At 43.5% G+C, this 20,431-nt stretch overlaps 4 protein-coding genes and 1 non-coding gene across 7 annotated transcripts; 1 reads left to right on the top strand and 4 right to left on the bottom strand.

Annotated features, from left to right (window-relative positions):
- Positions 1-9,647: 9,647 nt before the first annotated feature.
- On the top strand, positions 9,648-12,639 carry LOC105283600 (ras-related and estrogen-regulated growth inhibitor). 2 transcript variants are annotated; one of them, XM_011346495.3, is made up of 5 exons: positions 9,648-10,605; positions 10,772-10,994; positions 11,137-11,323; positions 12,038-12,137; positions 12,498-12,639. In XM_011346495.3, the coding sequence occupies exons 1-5, from the start codon at positions 10,467-10,469 to the stop codon at positions 12,512-12,514; spliced, it is 666 nt and encodes a 221-aa protein (XP_011344797.1). In that variant the 5' UTR covers positions 9,648-10,466; the 3' UTR covers positions 12,515-12,639. The 2 variants fall into 2 exon arrangements, with proteins under 2 accessions (XP_011344797.1, XP_011344796.1); XM_011346494.3 differs by lacking the exon at positions 12,498-12,639 and having other exon boundaries at positions 9,690-10,605; positions 12,038-12,348.
- On the bottom strand, positions 11,436-15,758 carry LOC105283601 (Bardet-Biedl syndrome 2 protein homolog). The gene is made up of 12 exons (XM_011346496.2): positions 15,323-15,758; positions 15,118-15,237; positions 14,866-15,054; positions 14,610-14,792; positions 14,244-14,466; positions 13,941-14,152; positions 13,700-13,870; positions 13,504-13,608; positions 13,110-13,422; positions 12,734-12,988; positions 12,479-12,660; positions 11,436-12,228 (listed from the first exon to the last, which is right to left on the bottom strand). The coding sequence occupies exons 1-11, from the start codon at positions 15,545-15,547 to the stop codon at positions 12,566-12,568; spliced, it is 2,091 nt and encodes a 696-aa protein (XP_011344798.1). The 5' UTR covers positions 15,548-15,758; the 3' UTR covers positions 11,436-12,228; positions 12,479-12,565.
- A 179-nt stretch (positions 15,759-15,937) lies between these two features.
- Positions 15,938-17,287, bottom strand: LOC105283602 (ER membrane protein complex subunit 10). Its single transcript, XM_011346497.3, has 4 exons — positions 16,998-17,287; positions 16,652-16,915; positions 16,144-16,410; positions 15,938-16,035 (listed from the first exon to the last, which is right to left on the bottom strand). The coding sequence occupies exons 1-4, from the start codon at positions 17,079-17,081 to the stop codon at positions 15,946-15,948; spliced, it is 705 nt and encodes a 234-aa protein (XP_011344799.1). The 5' UTR covers positions 17,082-17,287; the 3' UTR covers positions 15,938-15,945.
- A 298-nt stretch (positions 17,288-17,585) lies between these two features.
- LOC105283593 (soma ferritin) lies at positions 17,586-20,185 on the bottom strand. Of its 2 annotated transcripts, none has more exons than XM_011346468.3 (3): positions 19,867-20,185; positions 18,942-19,149; positions 17,586-18,217 (listed from the first exon to the last, which is right to left on the bottom strand). In XM_011346468.3, the coding sequence occupies exons 1-3, from the start codon at positions 19,881-19,883 to the stop codon at positions 18,032-18,034; spliced, it is 411 nt and encodes a 136-aa protein (XP_011344770.1). In that variant the 5' UTR covers positions 19,884-20,185; the 3' UTR covers positions 17,586-18,031. The 2 variants fall into 2 exon arrangements, with proteins under 2 accessions (XP_011344770.1, XP_011344769.1); XM_011346467.3 differs by having other exon boundaries at positions 18,942-19,166; positions 19,867-20,182.
- Trnaa-cgc lies at positions 18,386-18,457 on the bottom strand. The gene has a single exon. It is a non-coding gene; the product is annotated as a tRNA-Ala (tRNA).
- Positions 20,186-20,431: the final 246 nt, after the last annotated feature.

The following is a 20,431-nucleotide window of genomic DNA, read 5'->3' as shown; positions in this document are numbered from 1 at the left end:
TACGCTCGATGTAAGCAATTTCACTAAAGTAAGTAAATATTTTAATTTAAGTTAAATTTAAAACAAGTAATATTTTTATAGATGTTGCGGTAAAAGTTAATACAGTTATTTTTACGAGTAAGTTTGTTGGATAATTCGCGTCATGAAAATTCACTTCACACGATACAGGAATAGAAAATGTCAACTGCGCTTTCCCCTCGATGCAAAGCCAATAATACTGCATTGATCTGCATGGCGGCGAAATCCATTTCAGGATCAAATACAACGAAAATAGATCGCGTTTCGCCATTCGCGCGCACGGCGTGTTGTAAGAACTCGACACTACTAATTGCCGTTTAAACACTATCAATCACGTGCGCGGTACAAGACACGCCGTTGGAAGCAAAAATGAAGCATTGCATCAATGAGACAAGCATTATCTTTCAAAGACTCATCGGAGAGCCGAGGGAGGTGCCGCCTGATCGGCCAATCTCGTGCAAAAACGCGAAAGGATCACGCGAAGTGATCTTTGATGCCGATCGGCGAAGGGTGGGCTCCCCGTTATCGGGCTTAATTAATCACATTGCCCTGTTTTGTCTCAGCTCGATATATCGGTTGCACTTTTTCGCAGATACGGAGTCGCTCCTCGCGCGATTGCGACCTCCTACCCTCGTTTCTTCCCTCCCAATCTTGGCAATTTCGATATCTCTCGACGAATATGGATATCTTCCCGTCTATTCATAGGCATAACTGTAAACAAGCACCTTCTGCATCAGCGGATTTCATCTCGCCGACTCGCGGATTTCTCACGACACTTCTCCGCAGCAGAAAAGTCATCAACGTCCATTTATTATTCGCATTCAAATGCAATGCGGATGCGTGAAATCAGATAAGCTTTGGAAGATCGCCACAGTTCGATGAACCAGCTTTTATCTGCGGAGCTTCTCATTGACACGGAGAGTAATTTTTTGTCGAGGGAGGAACGTCGGCGAACTTTGATGAATGATGAACTCCAACCGACGATGAGTCGACGACGACGAGGCTCGACGTAGATGCTCGACGAACGTCAGTATCGCGTTATCGCTGAAACCCGACGATTTCCAGGTGAAGGACACGCTGCGCGACTCACCTCGCATCCTGTTCTATTTACGGACGCGATCGTGAGCAGTCTCTCTCTGTGCAGTCGGACCGCAGTCTGAAACCGCAGCCGGGTAGTTTTACGTTCGCGTCACGTAATGTACATATACGGCGACGACCTGTCGTGTTGCACGCGCAAGATGCGATACACCGGCTCGTGATCGTTTTTCGCAGGAAGGAATCCTCCGGACCGCACGTTCCTGCGATCTCGAGGAGGGTACCAAGAACGTGGACGCCGAGAGAGAACCGACCGCCAAGGACACGCGGTCCACGTGCTGATCGCGATTATAACATGTGCCGAGTACGCGCACGTGATCTTGTAAGTGCCGGTGCCGGTTGTAATAGCTGCCACTTACGGATCTGATTGAGCCTAAGTGAACCGCCTGCACATGCACGGGCACGGCACGAGGTGCCCGTCCACTTTAGAAAACTCGTGGAAAACTAGCGTCAAGTGGTCTCTACTCGTGTGGATCGTTAACCGGATCTCTCGGGCCATCGCGCCACGTGCAGGAGATTTCCGCGTTGGGGGCCGAATCGATTCGCGCGCGCGGATATAATACCTCGAGAACGAGCCTGTTTCACAATCGGTGGAAGAAGAACTGCGCACTTCTGGAGTAAGAAGAGAAGTGAGAAGAAACTCTCTGAATGCGTAAAAATGATAATTCATTGATTACTGCTTTCCTTCTGAAGCACTGTGCTTCTGAAGATTGTGCCGTTAATTCGCGTTTTAAGGAACTTTTCCTGGTCTGCATTATTAACCGATTAGTGTCATTAATTAATTCGTCAGTCTTTGTCTGACGATGAGATCACGGAATCAATTTTCCAATAATATTTTCTGCATATACCCACGCGCGTGAATGCAGATGGATTTATCACCATTAAACGGCATTAGCTTACATTACAGCCGACAATCGCCTAGTATCATCATCCTCCTCGACGAGTGAAAAACTGACGAATTAAAAACAAGTTAAAGACGCGATAAAAGCGGCAACAGTAAAGCACGTAAAGCATAACGCTTGTATCGCATCCAGATGAAGCACGTAACCCAAACAAGGTATCGAAAACCGGGATTAATTTGCGATTGACAAATCCCGCGGCATTGCCTCACAACGCTATCGCGGCACTCGTAAGCTTCGTGATCCTCTTATCGCATCCCCTATCGTCGCGAAAAACACTTTTTTTTTAACTTTATTACCTCCTCGGCAATTAATCATATCACACCGTGTATGTATTCGAGGCACCGTTACAGCTACGTGAAAACAATTGTCTGTCACGCCAATCGGGGGTGGCTTCTCTCTCGTTTCAGATTGTCACACGGCAGTGACCGCGTAATCTCCTGCGCGAGACCCGGTTTGCACTTCGCACCCACAATTTATACGTGGGATGCACAATATGTTTGTATTTTCAGAGTTGTATTATCAGCAAGAATGAATCACAAAAGTCGAAAGGAGTAGAGCGATACGGCGAGACGAGGAAAAGGAAAGGGATAAATATTTTGTTCGCTTGCACCGATAGAAGAATCCGGCTCTCTCTCTCTTTCATTTGGATAAATTTCGGATAAATCTCTCACGGTAATCTTGTAAAAAGTTATGCTGCGATATAAAAGTGATTAGAAGGGGGAAATGAGGTAATGCAGTTGACATTATGTTTTTAACATAATTTGCAGTAATTAATTGCTTCAAATAAAAGAGATATTAAGCAGACATATCTTTACATTTGTCGTATTTCTCTTTCCTCTCTTTCGATTCTTTCCAAAAAACACGTGTCATATTACTGCTAGAGTTTTCCATGATTCACGAAGCTGCATTCGATTACAATCTGCGCAGTGAGTGAAGGAGCACGCGGATGTTTACGAGTCTGAGAAAGTGAATATAGCCAGACGTGAACAGGCAAGCAGCAATAACAATTAATTAAGCGACCGGAAGAAAAACATTAATTAATTAAAGGAAAATCACACGCGGTTGCGGACGCTAATTGGCTCATTTTGCAGCGATTATTGTGTCGTGAGAGGGATGAAAATTCCGAGTCCCCCGATCGGCGCCACGGTCGAAAGAGAAACAATTTGATAAGCAGTCGCGATGGCAAATAAGTATTATGGAGCGGCCATCGGTCGTCTATTATTAACAACTCGAGATATCGTTACGAGCAACAATGTAACAACAATGTAGGCCTCCGGATGCCTCTTGTCAACGGTTTATCAAGCACAATGTAGCATCCCATCAACCAGTCAATCAATGATGTTTTCTGCGAAACTGTGAAAACGGGAAACATCACGATAAACGCGCCGTATCGGCGCTTTTATTCTTCAACGGAAGTTTCAATAAATACCGAATAATTGCGACTCAATAACGGAGGAGGAGTGAATACACAAGTCGGACGCGTCAATAAGCCGGCTCGCTCGTACTGAGCCACCTAACGCTGCTTCTTTTTTAAGAAGCCACCAGAATCTGATCGCACGAAAACGGGAACCCATCTGGAAGGAATCAGTTTTCGTTAGCTCCAACTAATGACTACCGCTTTTACGAGACCCGCCTGCGTGAAGTGACACGCCAGAAAAGTCATTTACCCGTGCACGTGAGGGCGGAATACCGAACGCCGCGACCAAAGCACCGCAGCGCGAAATGTGGGACATAATAAATGTCCCACGCGTCACCTCGGTATCTAATTGCGGATCGAAGGATGGGGCCAGATGCGATAAACGCGTCTGTTAAATTTCGACGCGACGTTTTAACGGCGGATCCGTTGCGTCTAGCGGAGTCGGAGGAGGAAGGTCGGACGCGGGCGGACTCGAGGAGGATCGACGGAAAATGCCGCTCTTGAGAGACGTATCATAATATTTCATTATTGTTGGAAAATTCTCAAAAATCCTCTTTTCACTGTGAATGATTATCGAGCACAATGTAGCATCCCATCGATCAGTCAATCAATGATGTTTTCTGCGAAACTGATGAATGAGCAAACAGCGTTTACGAGAGCGATAGCTTGACCGGTCAGCGAAGTAGACGCGCCACATTCGAGAGCAGTCGAAATGCCGCCGCAACGACTGATTCAATCGGCGAAGCGCGCGATTAAGTCGGCGAAAAATCGCGTTGCTTAGACTTAGTCTCCGGGTTGATAAGAGTAGCTGAACAGCGGTAACGGCAACCAAGGGAGTATTATAAACGGGGTTAAGTTCGACTACGCGCCAACGTTGGTATCGGTCGCACGTCGATCATCCTCCGCGTATCAGCTGTTTTTCCACCGATTCTTTTTCCGCCCACGAGCGAGCGAGTGAGCGAGAAACTCGGTCGTGCAACTGGCCGAATCTAGGTCCGATCTGCGAAGCTATCACGTGCACGAACGTTGGTTGCACTTTGACATAGCTCGCGCGTTCGCGGGGGGGCATATCACGGTGCATCGCACCGTAAATGAACAATAAGACAATAAGGGGGCAAGCAGCAAAGCAGGGAGCAAAAGTCTAGCGGAAAAGCTCTGTGAAAATTATCAGGCCTACGTAGAGCGATGTATTTGCCATATTTTCTATTGAGGTCCGTTTCAGACGAAGTTATTGATTTAAAGAACAATCGAGGAGTGACGTTCGATCAATAAACAATTAAATATAAGCAGTGCCTCTCTCGAAAGTGACATATAGTAATATGACATTATTATGGATTTTCAGAAACGTAACTTGTCCCTTTGAATCGCCAAACAGCGTTACGTCCGTTTTTGAAATATTAATGATGACTGATCAGCGAAGCAATCGTGCGTACATTCGAGAACAGTCGAGATGCCATCGCAACGACTGAATCAACGAACGGTAAGAAACGAGCGGCTGTATTTGAAGCAATGACACTTATCGCACAGATGATTCAATCGGTCTATCTTCCAATTACTCGCTGCACCGCTGATCTTTATCTACGAGGACAGAGCATCTTCTTCCGCGCCAACTTGATCGATACGAAATTAAAATACATTTACGGGAACCTGACGACGCGGGAATTTTCGCTTCGACGTAATGGTACATTAACTATTTTAATTATTAATAAACATTATTATCGCAATGCGCAAGCCGCGAAACCACCTATTTCCAAAATTAACGTGTTTCTTACAGACTTACAGTTGTTTTTCAAGAGATAGTGCGACTTTTGAGCACCCATAGAGTTAACAACTAATTAAAAAGAGATGCGATAACTTTTTTTCTCGTTAAGCTTCCGCGTGCGCAAAACAATCGAAATCCCGTTTATTGTTGCAACGACCTTTAACAAAATTCACTGCACACCGCATGCGATTCTCGGCACCGTTTCGCCTGGCAAATCGCCGAGAGTTCTCACGCTAGTTGAGAATAGTTTTATAGTATCGCCGTTTTCCCTGCGCCGTTTTCCCTGCGCCGCGGCCACGCGTCGCATTTCATCTAAAAAAAACCGTTCTCGGACGTTGTTCTCAAACATCATGTTTTGAACCGTATGTAGTGACATAATTTCTCGTTGATAAGTGTAACTATGTAGCATGATAACTAATATTGCGCTTTAATAATAGCGGGATGTACTTGGGACAGTTGGCGATAATCTCCGTGGCGCCAAGATACTACGAGGATTTTAAATTAAATTTTTTAATTGAAAAGACGTTTCTTAATGCAAACAATACGATTTCAGGCGAATTCAAAAGACGCTTATTGATGGGAATTCTCTTGAATGGAAATTCTGCTGGTATAAATCTCGGTAAGATTATATTTCCGTGTATTCTTACAAAGTTACTTGTTCCGCGATGTGCTATTAATATTCGTCGTGCTTTTCCGAACCGTACGCGTCGAAATGCCACTGCAAGACTGATTCAATCGGCGAAGCGCGCGATTAAGTCAGCGAAAATCGCGTTATTATTTATCGCGTATATTATTCATCCTGGTGACGTCATCTAACACACGCACGAAATTTTTCTTGCTGATCGAGGGGTACCGCAGGGGACAAGTGATGCCTCGGAAAATTCCTTTCTGCTATTGATTAATAAAGAATGGCGCCGTCTCGTGTGGGAACGAACTTGTTTCGTTCGTTTACGCCGTAGGGTCCAAGTTCAGTCGACGCTCGACCTGGCTCCTCGTGTAATCGAGGAAGCGACAGAATTTTTTCTTTTCTTTTTTTTTTCTTATCACGCCGGCGCCAGTTATAGCTCAAGTCTGCTCGTTAACACGCGCCGGTTCATCACAAAATAAGAAATAACTAAAAGGTACAACGAACGCACGCGCGTAGACTCGGCGATTTAAAAATTTCTAAAGACTCTTCCAACTGACGGAAAGGAATTAATTAAGCAGACGAGTACGTTCTATCGATAACGCTCAACTGTATTTCAACGTCTTGTATTCCGATACGGATCTGTTCCACCAGCTTCTCAGGCATGCATTGCAAGATGCATGACAAGCAACAGTGCGAAAACAAAACTTCACCCTGCTGTCCGGTACATTAACATCGACATGGAATTAATGTTTATGGATGGGAGAAGAATGAAAAGAAGCTGACATTTTAATGCCTGTGCGGTTATAATTATAAGTGCAATCATCGTGCAAGTATTCCTGGCAGAATGTTAGAGTTTTTTTTTGCAAGCTGGTCATTTATTAATAGAAAGCTCGGAGGCCTGCCCGCACTCGTATTTCTTCATAATACAGCTGCCAATAATCTTTTTATAACGGGAAAAATCGTGTCAGGTCACAAGTGTATATTCCAAGAAACGGTGCAGGATGTATATCAGATGTTTGCATTTTTTTGCAGTTGGAATTTAATTAAGCTTTCACATGGGAATTTATACGTCAAGTTCGCACCGAGTCAGCATTTCGATAAATTTGATTACAAGAAGACTGATTAGAGAACGGGCCGAGGAACAAACAGGAAACGGACAGAGCCAAGCCACAATCTAAGCGTCCAGACAGAAACGCAGATGTCAGAAAAATCGAATAACAACAACGACTAACGATTCAATGCGTGAATCGTCCACATGTTGATAAAAGATCGATGAATCGATCTCGCAAGGAATTCTTAACGTAACTGTACTAAAAGCTGTAAACGTCGTAGGCAGATTTACTCTCAGACATTGTACCCGCGTTTCATCTTGCACATGCTCGTTTAATTATTCGCCGGAGGCCTCCATTAATTCAAGTTCAAAGAATTGCAACCGTAACCGCGAGTAACCGGCCTTTTGCTCGCGCTAGACGCGCTAAAAGCTCAGCTTTCAATCATGCAGCGACTGGCACCAACCCGGATTAGAGCTGAAATACAGCCGACTGTGTAATCGGGGGAACGTATCGTTTTCTTCGTTGAGACGGGGCCTGCCATTACGATGGGACCATAAACCGAGTTTACACCGCCGTACGGCGTGGTAAAGCAGAGCGTAAAGGCGCTCTAAAACGGATCGTAACACCTTGCCCCCTTGGAGGGGACGTCCTGTCGTATCTTTGACGCGACGTTAAAAAACTATCAAATCCATCTGCGGGTGTCGGACTTTATTAATGCAGCGTGCGATAGCGTGTCAATATCTTGCCTGCCCGGCTCGTAAACAGTGCATCAGTATCAGCTGTCCGCCAAATTTAGCAAACAGCCACACAGCAAACCGCCATAAAGATATTCCCCTATCAACTGCCTCCGTCTTCTGCGAAGTATCTTGAACAGTCGCAAAAATCGTCCCGTCCTAATTTAACATATACCAGACGCTGTTCCCACCCTGCGTGTTCTCCTTTTCTTCCTCGGGGTGATCGATTCCTGTTCTAGACGCAATCGTTTCGTCATCGAAGATGAGATAGAGATGATTTTGATTTACTTCTGTTTTTTTATTATCTTACTTTCTTTTTAATTCTGCTGATGCACTGTCGGGGTGCTTTCGCAGCGAAACAACCCTGATTGCAGGCCATGCGCATGAGGTGCGAGTGAGGTCACCATCTGCCGACCTCGTGTGTACGAGTCGGATGGACAGACGACGACATTCCGTTGCGAAAACAACGTGGGGGAGAAAAAGAAAGAAATTAATGACTTTTTCACCATCCGCGCTTCCTATTTGTTTTTCATGCGCCAAAGATCCGTCGTTATCTTATCCGCGTGTAGCTACGTTGTGGTCGCCCCCGCGGATACCTCCCTATTTTTCTGTGTCTCTTTGAGGTGACGCGCCGCGACCCTTTAGGCTTTTTTTTGCGTAAATGAATTTGGGATAGTTTTTTATAGATAACACATAAGAGACAGGGGAACTCGCCCAGTTGATAACCCCGTGAAACTCGCAGGAGGTCAACGAGCGGCGGCACGCTTTTCTTCAACCCGGCAGGACGGCGGCAGCGACGGCGTCCATCTATATTTAGATTATCAATTGAACCGGATAACCAGAAAACGTGTACAGATTACCAACAATTGCCGATGGAATTCCGAGAAAAAATGGAGAACATGTGGATTTTTCTAGTAATTCCCACACGATTATGTCGATAACAGACTCATATTGGGCGAGACTACTGGCGATAAGATGATCAATTTCAGAAGAGAGAAACCTGTAGAACGAAAATAAAAATCCGTCTACGAGAAAGATTAAATAACAATCTGATCATCCAATAGCATTCACCTACGCAAAAATGGAGTTTATTATAGAAAACCCTTAAATAAACGTATTGAACTATAATTATCGTTCTCTTCCAAAGTTACTTTCAGGTCTTATTTCAGCTATATCCCACACTTTATTTATTCTACATTGAGCCTTCATTAATAATCCGGAGAACGGTAATTACATCATCCAAACAGCACGCAACAGTCCTCAAAGAATCTAGACGCAGAAAATAATCTCGGTTCCTGAACCGGACGTGTCAATGCAACCAAGTAAATTTATCATGATACTTTAAATATCTTTTCCCTTCGTTTATCGGCCAACTGCAAGGAAGTTCTATTTCCGAACAACCGATGCCCTAATATCACGAGAAATATATCTGACACAGAGAGAGATAGAGAGAGACCTATTTTATTTCTAACGAAACATTTATCTCTTTCGAGTTGTTTCGAGTTATCTTATTTTCATCAGTCGATATTATTTGCAACTTTTCTCAAAATAAAAATATATAGGTTACTTTACGAATATTTCGGGATTATGTAAATTAATGACGAGAAGTTCGTTTTTACATGTACAACGTTTCCTTAGAATATACATAATCGTGACCCTATTCTTACCTATGTATATATGATAATAATCGATGAGGCTTAACGCGGCTTGAAATTGCAAGGGTTAAGCCACCTTAAAGAGCAATAATGTACGCACATTCCATAAATGACAAGCTATTATCCGGTCAGGTCATTTATGGAAAACGCATATATAAAGTGGATCTAGATTAAGGCAAGAAATAAAGAGACGAATTAAAAAATCGTTAATTAATAGAAAAGATATGATTATTCAAAATATCCATCCAATAAATTATATATAAAAGAGATCATTCTACTCACAAGTTTCCTGCTGCTATCACATTAATAGAAATTTAAATAAATTAGTTTCCCTACAGACCTCCCCTCCAATATACTTTCCTCATCCAATACGTTCATCGATGGACCAGGTGCGCAAACTAAATATAGCTCTCTTAAGACATTGTATTTCGCTTAAGGCCGAAGAAAAAGGACGCGCATGTTCTGTACAAGACCTGGGCAATACCTGAGCAAGACTTCAGCATATCGAAGTGAACGTGAACACGCAACACCGTTGTCAATACCCGAGCGAGATATTGGCGATGAGCATTTCAGTGACGGATTCCCGATAATTCTTGAAGAGAGTAGAACGAATAGCAATGGCATGCACGGTGCTGAATAATCAAAATGATTTATTCGAGTTGTACTCACTGACGAGCGAGGATAGCAAATGTATCGAACCGCGCAGCAGCTTGATCCAACGAAGAGCCGGCGACCAACACGTGCGCAATATTTGCGGAAGAACGCGCATATGAAGGCCGGAACGTGTAACAAAGCGATAAAAGAAAAAGAACGCCAGGAATCTATTCCAGGTCTCACGTGAAATTAACAACAACAGTCCGCCGTTGTCACGTGTGGCGCACATTAATCGCTTCGGCGATCAAGCCGCAATTAGCCCCAAAATATAATTAGAATAATTAGAAGCACCTAAAATAGATACGAGGCCGATTGCATTATTAGGCGTTCTTCCTTTGTTTTTATAACTAGTCTAGTAAAATCCTACGCAATAGTTCTAATAATAATCGATGACGCACACGCAGTCGTCACATTGTTTATTACGTGCCCACCCCTTAAGCAGCGCGCGACAGATCGCTATGAATAATGCATCCATTAAATACCATCGAACACGCGAGAGGGTTCATAATCAAGGGAACACCCCGGAGAGAAGGCAGTGGCGATTAAGACATGGACAGTAATAGTAGTCCACCGTTAGGCTCCACCAAGAAGAGGATTAGTCCTCCGATCAGCTGGGGTCTTACCAATAAAGACTCCTTCAAGACGATTAAAGTGATTTTACTTGGACAACCCGGCGTTGGGAAATCGGGTGAGTAGTGTCGCTTTAATTTAACGAGCAACAGAAGATGAGCGCAAATTTAATTAATAGAATATATTATGTAGAACAAATATATTATAAGTGACGCAGATTTTCTTTCAAACAAATGAGATAGACATTAATTGAAGAATCTAACAAATTTTCTGATATCGTGCAGCTTTGGCCGTGCGATTTGCCACGAGGCGCTTCATCGGCGAGTACGATTGCACCACCGAGAGGATCTACCGTGTCGACAATCATCTGGGATCCTCGTGGGAAATAGCAGATCCGCCGGGATATCCGCCCACCTCCGCCGAGCCGAAATTACGATGGGCCGATGCGATAGTCCTCGTTTACTCGGTAACAGACCGCGTCAGCTTCGATGAGACTTCCCGTCTCAGGTGCGTTTGTATGTACAATCGCATGTCTCGTCCGAATAAGTGCAGAGAAAAACGAAAAATGCTGTGTCGCGGAGCGATCGCGCGGTTTATGATATTGAATTCTTCCGTTCGAGCACGTGAAACATATGTCGCGTACATTCAGGTTCCTGGTATCGCACGCGAGGAGAGGTAGAAAGGTGCCACCGGTCGTGTTGCTTGTGGGAAACAAGGCCGATCTCTCTTGCTCGCCGGGTGAGCGCATGGTATCTGCCCTGGAAGGCCAGAAAAGGGCAGAAGAAATCGAGGCTCACGCTTTCCATGAGATTTCCGTGAGGGAATCAGTCGACCAGGTAAGTCAATCGATCAGTGAGCAAACAATGTACCTTTTATGACGCTGGAAAATAAAGTAAGGGACGTTTTGTTTCCTCGTTTGAAATAATAATTAAATTCAGTACTCAGCTCTCTTGTTTATCGTTTATTAAAAGAGACATTGTTCTAAAAATAATTATTTCGAAAGAATTATAGACGGACAAAATATCTGAAGGTTTATCAGCTAATCATAGAGAAGATTATTATTCTAAACGATTGTTTACTCCGCAGTCATGGCATTTACGCGTGATCGCGAGGCCACAAACAAAATCTATACACTAGTTCTCAAGGCACGCGAGGCGATACGAGCAAGAACATTTTCGTGCGTTTATCTATATTGTAATGACGACTCGGCCTGGATTGGCTAAGAATACCAGAGTTATAAGCAACTGAAGTAAATCTAGTTTCTGAGAAAACTAATTCAGATGAAGTTCAAGAATAAAAACATGTTTATTTCCTATTTTCGACATTGTCTATATAAATGATGTATGACGGCAGATAAAAAGTGATTAGTTTCACACGTGTAGCAGATAAGCTCTAAATCAAGAGAAAACACAAAGATATCACATGATTGATCATGTTCTCACAGCGTTGATGATATCTGCAAAAAACTGATTCAGTGAAACAACTGATAACTATTCTTTCATATTTTATGTAAACGGCGATTGTGATTTACGAATATTTTCATTTAACAGGTCATGGTCATATTCATGAACATATTACGATTGTTGGCCGAACTGCCCGGCAGTCCAGGATACTCGGCAGGACCTTTCAGACTGAGGGCCTGCACAGATGGTACCATAAACACTCTTCGCCGACCATCACCCCTACCACCATCAAGAAGATTTAGCATTTCCGCCCGTGGAAATTTATTGTAGATTTGCTCCTGAGAAATTTAAATTATTTTATTTTATTTTATAAGTTTAGTTTAATTTTTATTTTATGGGTTGCGTGCACTACATAGATGTATTTTAACCATTTTAATAAATCTGTGCTTATAAAAAAATTGCTTGCGTGCACGACTTTAGGACAATGTTGAAAGGTTTATTATCTTCTTTATCAGTACAGATTCGCACATGCAGGGTGATGTCGGTGATAATGATAACGCGTTTACGAACGTAATGAAAGGTATTTACAAGAAGAATCATGGTGCAGTTGCAGAATCCATGTGATTGTATTGCGTGACAAGTGTCTTGCGGATGGATGGACGTTCTACAGTTTGGCTAGCCGTGTCTTATCGCGAGCGCAAGAGCTTTCGGATTTTCATCTTGGATCGCCGCTCTGCAACGAGCTACTGCGTTGGATGCAGCTTTCCCGACTGCAAGAACAAATGCAGAAGAAACGTGATTATGCAATCGGCAATAATTCTATAATAAGAAAAGTAATTTTACCTCTGAGTCTCGCCGCGCGCTGGACACCAACATTCAATTCTTTTAGACTGGCCGCGAGCTCCCGATGGCTATTCACTCGGATCTCATGCTCCCGGATTAAATCACCGTTGATGTTCTTCAGCTGCATCAGTCTCTTCCGCATGTCGTCGATGTTCTCCAGAATCCGAGCGTCCTCCAAGCGAACCACAATGTTCTTCAGAAGAGTGGAACCTCCTGCAGCTTCCGCCTGGAGTCGTGCATCGACCTCTTTCAGACCTGAGAAGCATCATGTTAATCAGAACATTCCTTAGGAGCAGCTAATTTCATCCGAAAATATTTCTTCAGCCAGAAATCTATTTATCGACATTCGAAGTCTACTCTCTTTCTGCGACGTTACCTTTGACACGCTCCAACGCTTCCAGCATTTTACTCTCTTCCGCCGGGAAGGTGGCCTCCGAGCTCAACTCTCTGACGCCCAAGTACATAGCGAGAGACTGGATAATATCGCCGGCGAACGTTTCATCGTTCGTTTGGATCGTCACCTTTCCACTGTTGTTTGACTTGAAGCAGTGCACTTTGTCGTCCCGCATCCCACGAAGCCACACTTCGATACATCCGGCGTCTGAACCACCCTCCGGCACCTCCAGTTCCTCGCTCAAGATGAGACTCTGGTTCAACCAAATGGCGATGCGCTGCGGTCTTTCTGCGACCTGTGATTTACACATTTGAACTTATACATTATACGTCGATCAGATATGTTTGTTCAAGTGCAAACTCCAAACGTGGCTTACCTCCGCCACGACGCCATTGCTCAATAATTCCTCCGGGATAGGCTGCGGCTTCGGGATGAACTCGTACATGCAGAATCTTGGCAACTGCCGTGTGATTTCGAAGACCTATATTGGATACCAGAAATGGAGCGATCAGAAATCTTTAAAATCTCTCGCTCTACGTAATTACAGCAACAGAAAGATAATTATCAGACACCTGCAACAGGTCGGTGCTGGGAGGCCCGACGTACACTTTGACGAAGATATCCACGGGATCGTTCTTGGTAGGATAGAGTGCGATTTCTAGCTCTCCCTGTGGCCGGTTGGGATGCGTGACCAGTGTCTCACCCTCGAAAACACCCTCAGCGAATACGATGGCGCAATGCACCTAGATATCGTTTTACGCTCATCAGATTATCAAGTGATTTCAGAAGATTCCTGTGAACGACGAATATTACCAGAAGCCCAGGTCCGGCAGCGAACGCAATCCGGGCTGCGCTCCTGTTGGTCATCAAGCTGACGGCTAATCTGGATCCGTAATACATGCTGGAACCTGTCGCAGCCCTTTGACGCAATTCCATCTGCAGCGCCTGTTTCTTGGCCAGTAAATCGCGTATCATCTCGCCGGGTTCAGGTGTTTGCATCGCGGAACCCGCGCTGTATCCGCGCACTGTATGGAATGTAACGCACGAGCTAAGATTTTCGTAATGGTAATTGTAGACAATATAGCGATGAAGATAATAATTTTCAACAACTCTCACCTTCACCATTGGTAGAGACTATTACCAAGTCGGGTTTACCCGTTCTTCGGTAATCAGCTTCCACTATGCCCGCTACACCGGAGAGCAGTTGAATCTTAAACATGACTTCACCGGTGCTGAACGTCCTCGCATCCAATTTCCCGCTGCTGTAACCGGTGACCAACTCTGGCACGCCGTCACCGTTAATGTCGAAAGTTCCGATGGACACTATTTTGTGCTTGGACTGATATTTAGATCTCATAAGTCTTATTGCATTATTCTAACAGTGCTTGATTTTTTAGCTCCAAAGTAACAGCGGAAACATAGCGGTTGTGCAGGATTTATGCAATCATCCTGCAAATAATAATTTTCTATAAATGATTTTACCTTCAACCGCCACAATCTTTGTCCTGCTGCGTAGACGCCGATCGTCCCATTTTCAATCGCGTAAGCAAACTGTCTGTGCGGGAGTTCAGTGAGGGCAACGATCCCTCCCGTTTCTTTGGTTTCCCAGAGTGTGGTATCTTCCTTTTGCACTCTAATTTCAAAGTCTGTTGTACCACTCAGTAGCTAAAAGATGAAATAATTCGCAGAAGGAAATCCAAGCTAGACGAGCTAAATCCACACGCGTAATTTGATCTACCTCATTCTCTCCATCCCCGTCGAAATCAAAGACCGCTAGTGAAGTGACAATACCTCCCATCACTGTCCAAAAGATTTCTGTACCCTGCGCGTCTAAGAGAGTCACCGAGCAGTTGCCACCTACTACCACAACGTAATTCGGTACCCACCCAACTTTCGCAACAATCATACAATTCGCGCCGTCCGACATCTAAAATTATTAGACACGATTAAACCGGTCCTAAGACTTTTCAGTCTGCAATCTCTATGATACCTCTTTGTAAAAGACATCGGCGTTGTCCTCGATGTGGTAAGCTAACACGTGGGAAATAGTACCGACCAAGAGAATATCTCGTTCATCTTCTCCGAGACGACCGACGCACAATGATTTTACCTAAATGCGAGAAGAATATAGAGAAGAGTGCACAGACTTGTCGTGCAAAAAAATTTCTAACGTGTCGACTTTAAAGCGCTCAGACCTCGGTACCAATTTGAAGCTCTGCGAGTTCTCCGCTCCATGACAATCTTTTGCTGGATTGCTTGTGATCGTTGAGGTTGATCGACGGTTGCCTGTGAGGACTGTGCACCAGGATGGTCCCACCAGGCGTGGCGGCCGCGAGACACGCGTGTGACCCATCGAATTTTCCACTTACAACGAGGCCTGCTTTAATATGCTTTTGTATGTTCAGCGAGAACTCTGCCATTCTGAGCAGGCATCAGGCATTGTCATAGCGCGCCCTGCTAATGTTGTGCCTCTGCCATTGGCACGGTGATGGAGAATATTGATTTTTCACAGTTCTATATACATAGTAACCCCCCTTCCACGCGACTGTAAATATGTCGCATTATCGGTATCACTGCATCATGTTATTTAGCGCAATGAGATATACATAGTCCAAAGATATTTAATTTAATAATTTTATTTATTTTTGCAGAACCGTTATTATACAATAATGCTTATAATTACATCACTTTAATATGTATGTATATATTATGGCTATTATTATATTAAATTATCCTATAAATGTGGACAAGTTTCGCAAGACCACCCCTTGGGATACGCTGCACACGCAAGGACATGGAAATTATCTTCGTTCGGAGATCATTGTCTTTGTGCACTTGCCTCTACGTTAGCTTCTGCATTCGCGGACGCCAGGAACAGAATGAGCATCAAGGGGACAAGATACATCCACTGTAACAGAGATAAAGAAATCGCTTGTTAAATCAAATTTGTCATAAACAAACAAGTACGTGACATCTCCTTCTCAAGTACAAAATCTTATCGAAACAATGCACTTACGTATTTCGCGAGGAACGAACGGTTGTCCTTGCTCTCGCCTTTCTCCCTTGATTCCCGTTCTCGTTCAAGTTTCTCAAGATACACAGCCGTGTTTGGGATTGGACCACCATCCGTATACCTGACCACGACATTCGTCGTCCACATATTCGTGAAAGGATTCTGCAACGTGCACGGACCCAACGATGAAACGCTTACAGCTATCGGTTCGGCAGCACTGTCCAGCCATATCGTTATGATGTCTTCCAGATCGGATCCAAGCAGATAACACTATATATATCAATCGTCAGAGACATTAGCTCACGTTCAAGTACCATTAGTATAGAATATATTCACAGAAATCACCCACGCTCTTCCATCAAAGTGACGAGCAATCCCAGATAGGCTTGCCTCATTTGAATAAAGCAGTTTTTAAAAATAAATTTGCTCCTTCTCAAGAGTTCAAGTGAGAGGAAATGAGAAGAAGACGTGGGTGACGCCTGGTAACTTATATTACAATATGTGTCATTACCGCTGGCACCGAGGTGAGGAAGGTGTACTCGATGCCGGAGGAGCTGCGTGCTCGCGCCATCAGCTTGTACTTGCCGTCGTGCTCGGCAAGGTTCTTCAGCGTGTTTATCTGCGCCGACAACAGACCATTCTGTCCGACAACGGACGCGCCGCTACGCACGCTGGACACCGTGACGTTCCCTCGCTCCACGAACTCGGGCACCGGATCGTCGTTGAACGCGTGCCATAACCTCAATTGCAGCCAACCGTCGTACTCGATTTCGCTCTGAAATTGCTACATGTTAGGATCGTGCAGGCGTCATTGGAGACTTGTATGACTTTCAGGGAACGTCGAAGTAACTACTAACCCCGTGAACGACCGAAGATACGCAGACCAGGGTGGTGATGACAATGTAAGGTAAATACATTTTTCCCAGCGGTTCGATGTACATCGCAACAGCAAATATAATATATCGACAACGATTAGAAAGTCATTAACGGAAGGCTACGTTTCATTGCACAACGCTGCTTTTGAGTGAACTATTTTTTACTATTACGATCATGCTAGATCGCAAGCACACTAAGCACTGCTGACTAACGATAGGACTGACTTGAACCGATGGCGACAGCCATTGCACTACATAGGTTATAAGACGATTATAGAAGCTAGTTGCTGAAGAGAGGTTTATTTATTACGCGTGTAACTACATTTTTCTCCTGCATTGAATCTCTTCTGCATTTATATAAATAAAAACATGCAAATATTCAAGTTTTGATACGTAAATATAAAAATTATAAATTAAAAAGTATAAAAATATAAATTAAAAAATATATAAAAGGAAGATTACGGCAAGATACAAAATGGGCAGTTAAAACAAGTTGACAAAAATAACATTAAAAAACTTTTTTAAGTTTTACAATTATTTCTATGAATATAATGAAGACAAGGTATTATATGGTAGCACAGAAAATTTTATTATGGGAGCTGAGTGAGGAGACCCCATGTTGCAATTGCAATAATATATGTTTTTAATCATTATTATTTAGTTGAAAACAATACAACAGTGCGCAATTACAATTTGTAGAGGCTAAGAATACATTCCTTACAAAGTTAGTTGCTATATATTATAGTTGCTAGATCATTAATTGCACCATCAAGATAATTGATACGAGTAGTCAGAGTAAGATCCCGTTAGCTGTGCTCTTCTTCAAGATCAGAATGCAAATACAAACAACAATTATGTTTAAACGTCTGCTCCTCCGCCTATCGATCTACTCATCACTTACAGCGCTTTTTTAAAATGCGATATGAGTAACGCTCTGCACTTTATATTTATTTAAAATCCTACTTAAATTGGCGATGTTATAGTCAATCAAGTCTGTCTGTCTCTCTCTCTTTTTCTCAATCCTTCAACTCCTTATCGAAGATATAAACACCGAGGCCTTCCCCCACTCTCTCTAAATTTGTCACGTGATTGGCTATCTCTTTTATTGCATCCACTTGCTCTTGCAAGAATTCAGTCTCCAGAAAATCCATGAAATTTGCGTCGTTGTGCGTCGAAGCAATTCCGTGCAGCTCCAGCAGTTTCTGAAAATTGAGGAAAAGATCGTAGTGGTACCTATCAATTTTTATTAAAGTATATATAAGTTTTATAAAACAAATTAAACTACGTAAAATAAAAAATACATATGTTTTATTACGTGTATCTTCTATTTCTTGTAATAATGAGAAAAATCAAAAAGAAAAAAAATATTTTGGAGGAGCTGGGATTTGAACCCAGGACTTTCCGCATGCGAAGCGGACACTCTACCACTGAGTTACACCCCCGATTGCTAGAATGTGACTTAAAACGGTACTGCCTCAGCAGATATCTCACTTTAGCAACGAAGTTACACCATTTATGATAATTAAATTAGCAGAAGGTGCAAAAAAAACCTTGAACCTCGATTAGCGAAGTGCATAAACTTTAATTTTGCTGTTAGTCATCGACAGTGCTCTTAGAGTGCTCGATCGTATCATTAAAGCACCGGTAATCAGTAATATCTGAGAAATATATTAATAATTACCGCGAAATCTATCAGAAAATAGTTATCAAAAATATGAATTCGGCGCTTATAATAATGTTAGTAAGAAAGTTTAAACAATTAAAGTGAAAATTAGATCCATAGTTCGCAATTTGATAATAAAATAAAAGTCAATCAGAAATTTCATTTCGTCGATTAAAACTTCAGAGAATATAGTTTTTGTTTTATAACTGCGCTATTGTCAACTACAATCGATTATGCGCCTGCAATGCCGCCTGCGCACGCACCTGGTTTACTTTCTTCTCCAGCTGCAGAGCCTCGGTCATGGCGTCTTTTGCGCTGTTCCAGTTCCTCCTCGACGGTGCGGCGATGTCCATCAGCACGACGTCGCCGCCCCGCTTGTTCTGATAAGTCAGAAACTTCATGGCATGCTCGCGCTCCTCGTCCGACGCTTTCTTGAAGTACTTGTAAAGCCCCGGTAACGCGACGTCGCTCCTGTCGAAGTAGCACGCCTGCAATGAAATGCATTGTCGATGCGACAAACGCGGAATGCACACGCCGAAGGGAAATAACATTTCGTTATTTAGAATCTGTTATTTATAATCGAGCAACTTTCATTGGCATTTATTAATTTATTCTTAAACTTCTTAATCCAATTTGTAATTCTATTTACGCAATTATTCGATCGACAGTGGAATTTTGTTGTAATGACCTTGAAAGACTGAACATAGTTTCGTAAATATAGTGAATAAAAAATACATATTGTATCAAAATTTATCACAATTTATTATTCATCCAATCAGTATAATCGCAACGAAATTCCGTGGCGTAATCCAGCGTGACAAATCATTTCTCAAGATATTCCATCAGGACCGGAGACGAGTGCTTTTATCTAGTTTCGATTCCAGCAGCGTAACACTTCTGCGTAACGCCAAACTGTTCGAAAGGATTAGGGCCAATGCGGGAAGGCGACACGTGCCTGACGCAAAGGAAGGGTAAAGGGGGCTGGCTCTATCATAATCGATGACGAAAAGCACCCGGAATAGCTGTTACAACCAACAAGGTTGCTCAAAGAATAGAGGCGTCATGAAATATTGTTAAACGCTCTCGTATATATGTATACAGCGGATACACGTTTCGATCGCGCGGTTGAAGGAGCACGGGCGAAGGTACACGTCAAAGGCTGGGGCTCTGATCGATACGCCGACTGACCATAGACAGATAGACATAACTGGCGAACAGCTCCAGATTGATCTGCTTGTTGAGCGCTTCCTCGCACTCCTCGTGGAAGTTCTGCCGCACCAGACTCATGATCGCGCGAACGAGCGAACACACGTCCGCGCCGAAAGGAGGACACTGGAGGACTCGCGGCCGACGAGTAGACCCGATTCGATCGGGACGCGATTCGGGTGATTCGTCAGGAGGATAACTGCACGCAATTACGTGTGCCGCGCGTACGACGTGAGTCTACGGGCTTTCAAAACATTCTGCAGTCAGCGGATAGTCAGCGCGACGGTGCACGCCGCGACTGTACGCAAGCGCGCGGTCTCTTTGATGTAGCGGTAGGAAAAGAGAATCTGCCCCGGCCTTGGTCAGGAACTGCGTGGCAGAAATTTGCGAAGGACGAATTGTTACAAAAATATATCTAAAAGACCGATAAAAATATTTAAACGTGTGGATACTAATTACAATTGTGATCAGTAGAGAAATCGCGACCACGTATAATACGAAATTATAATATAATATTGCTAATAGATAACGACAATTTGTTATCTAT

The sequence above is a fragment of the Ooceraea biroi genome, chromosome 4 (genome assembly GCF_003672135.1).
Source record: "Ooceraea biroi isolate clonal line C1 chromosome 4, Obir_v5.4, whole genome shotgun sequence".
In the NCBI taxonomy this organism is placed as follows: Eukaryota; Metazoa; Arthropoda; class Insecta; order Hymenoptera; family Formicidae; genus Ooceraea; species Ooceraea biroi.
Note: the sequence above shows the minus strand (reverse complement) of the source record. Positions and strands in the feature narration are given on the sequence as shown.

What these genes read in the sequence shown, in the direction of transcription:
- LOC105283600 (XM_011346494.3), top strand. Translation starts at nt 10,467, where the DNA reads ATGGACAGTAATAGTAGTCCACCGTTAGGCTCCACCAAGAAGAGGATT. An exon ending in GATGAGACTTCCCGTCTCAG is followed by an intron (nt 10,995 to 11,136) that starts GTGCGTTTGTAT and finishes GCGTACATTCAG; the next exon opens with GTTCCTGGTATCGCACGCGA. An exon ending in TGAGGGAATCAGTCGACCAG is followed by an intron (nt 11,324 to 12,037) that starts GTAAGTCAATCG and finishes TTCATTTAACAG; the next exon opens with GTCATGGTCATATTCATGAA.
- LOC105283601 (XM_011346496.2), bottom strand. Translation starts at nt 15,547, where the DNA reads ATGGCAGAGTTCTCGCTGAACATACAAAAGCATATTAAAGCAGGCCTC. An exon ending in AGCTTCAAATTGGTACCGAG is followed by an intron (nt 15,238 to 15,322) that starts GTCTGAGCGCTT and finishes TCTCGCATTTAG; the next exon opens with GTAAAATCATTGTGCGTCGG. An exon ending in ACGGGGATGGAGAGAATGAG is followed by an intron (nt 14,793 to 14,865) that starts GTAGATCAAATT and finishes TTCATCTTTTAG; the next exon opens with CTACTGAGTGGTACAACAGA.
- LOC105283602 (XM_011346497.3), bottom strand. Translation starts at nt 17,081, where the DNA reads ATGTACATCGAACCGCTGGGAAAAATGTATTTACCTTACATTGTCATC. An exon ending in TATCTTCGGTCGTTCACGGG is followed by an intron (nt 16,916 to 16,997) that starts GTTAGTAGTTAC and finishes TAGCAATTTCAG; the next exon opens with AGCGAAATCGAGTACGACGG. An exon ending in TCCTCACCTCGGTGCCAGCG is followed by an intron (nt 16,411 to 16,651) that starts GTAATGACACAT and finishes TGATATATATAG; the next exon opens with TGTTATCTGCTTGGATCCGA.
- LOC105283593 (XM_011346467.3), bottom strand. Translation starts at nt 19,965, where the DNA reads ATGAGTCTGGTGCGGCAGAACTTCCACGAGGAGTGCGAGGAAGCGCTC. An exon ending in GTTATGTCTATCTGTCTATG is followed by an intron (nt 19,167 to 19,866) that starts GTCAGTCGGCGT and finishes ATTTCATTGCAG; the next exon opens with GCGTGCTACTTCGACAGGAG. An exon ending in TGGAGAAGAAAGTAAACCAG is followed by an intron (nt 18,218 to 18,941) that starts GTGCGTGCGCAG and finishes CTCAATTTTCAG; the next exon opens with AAACTGCTGGAGCTGCACGG.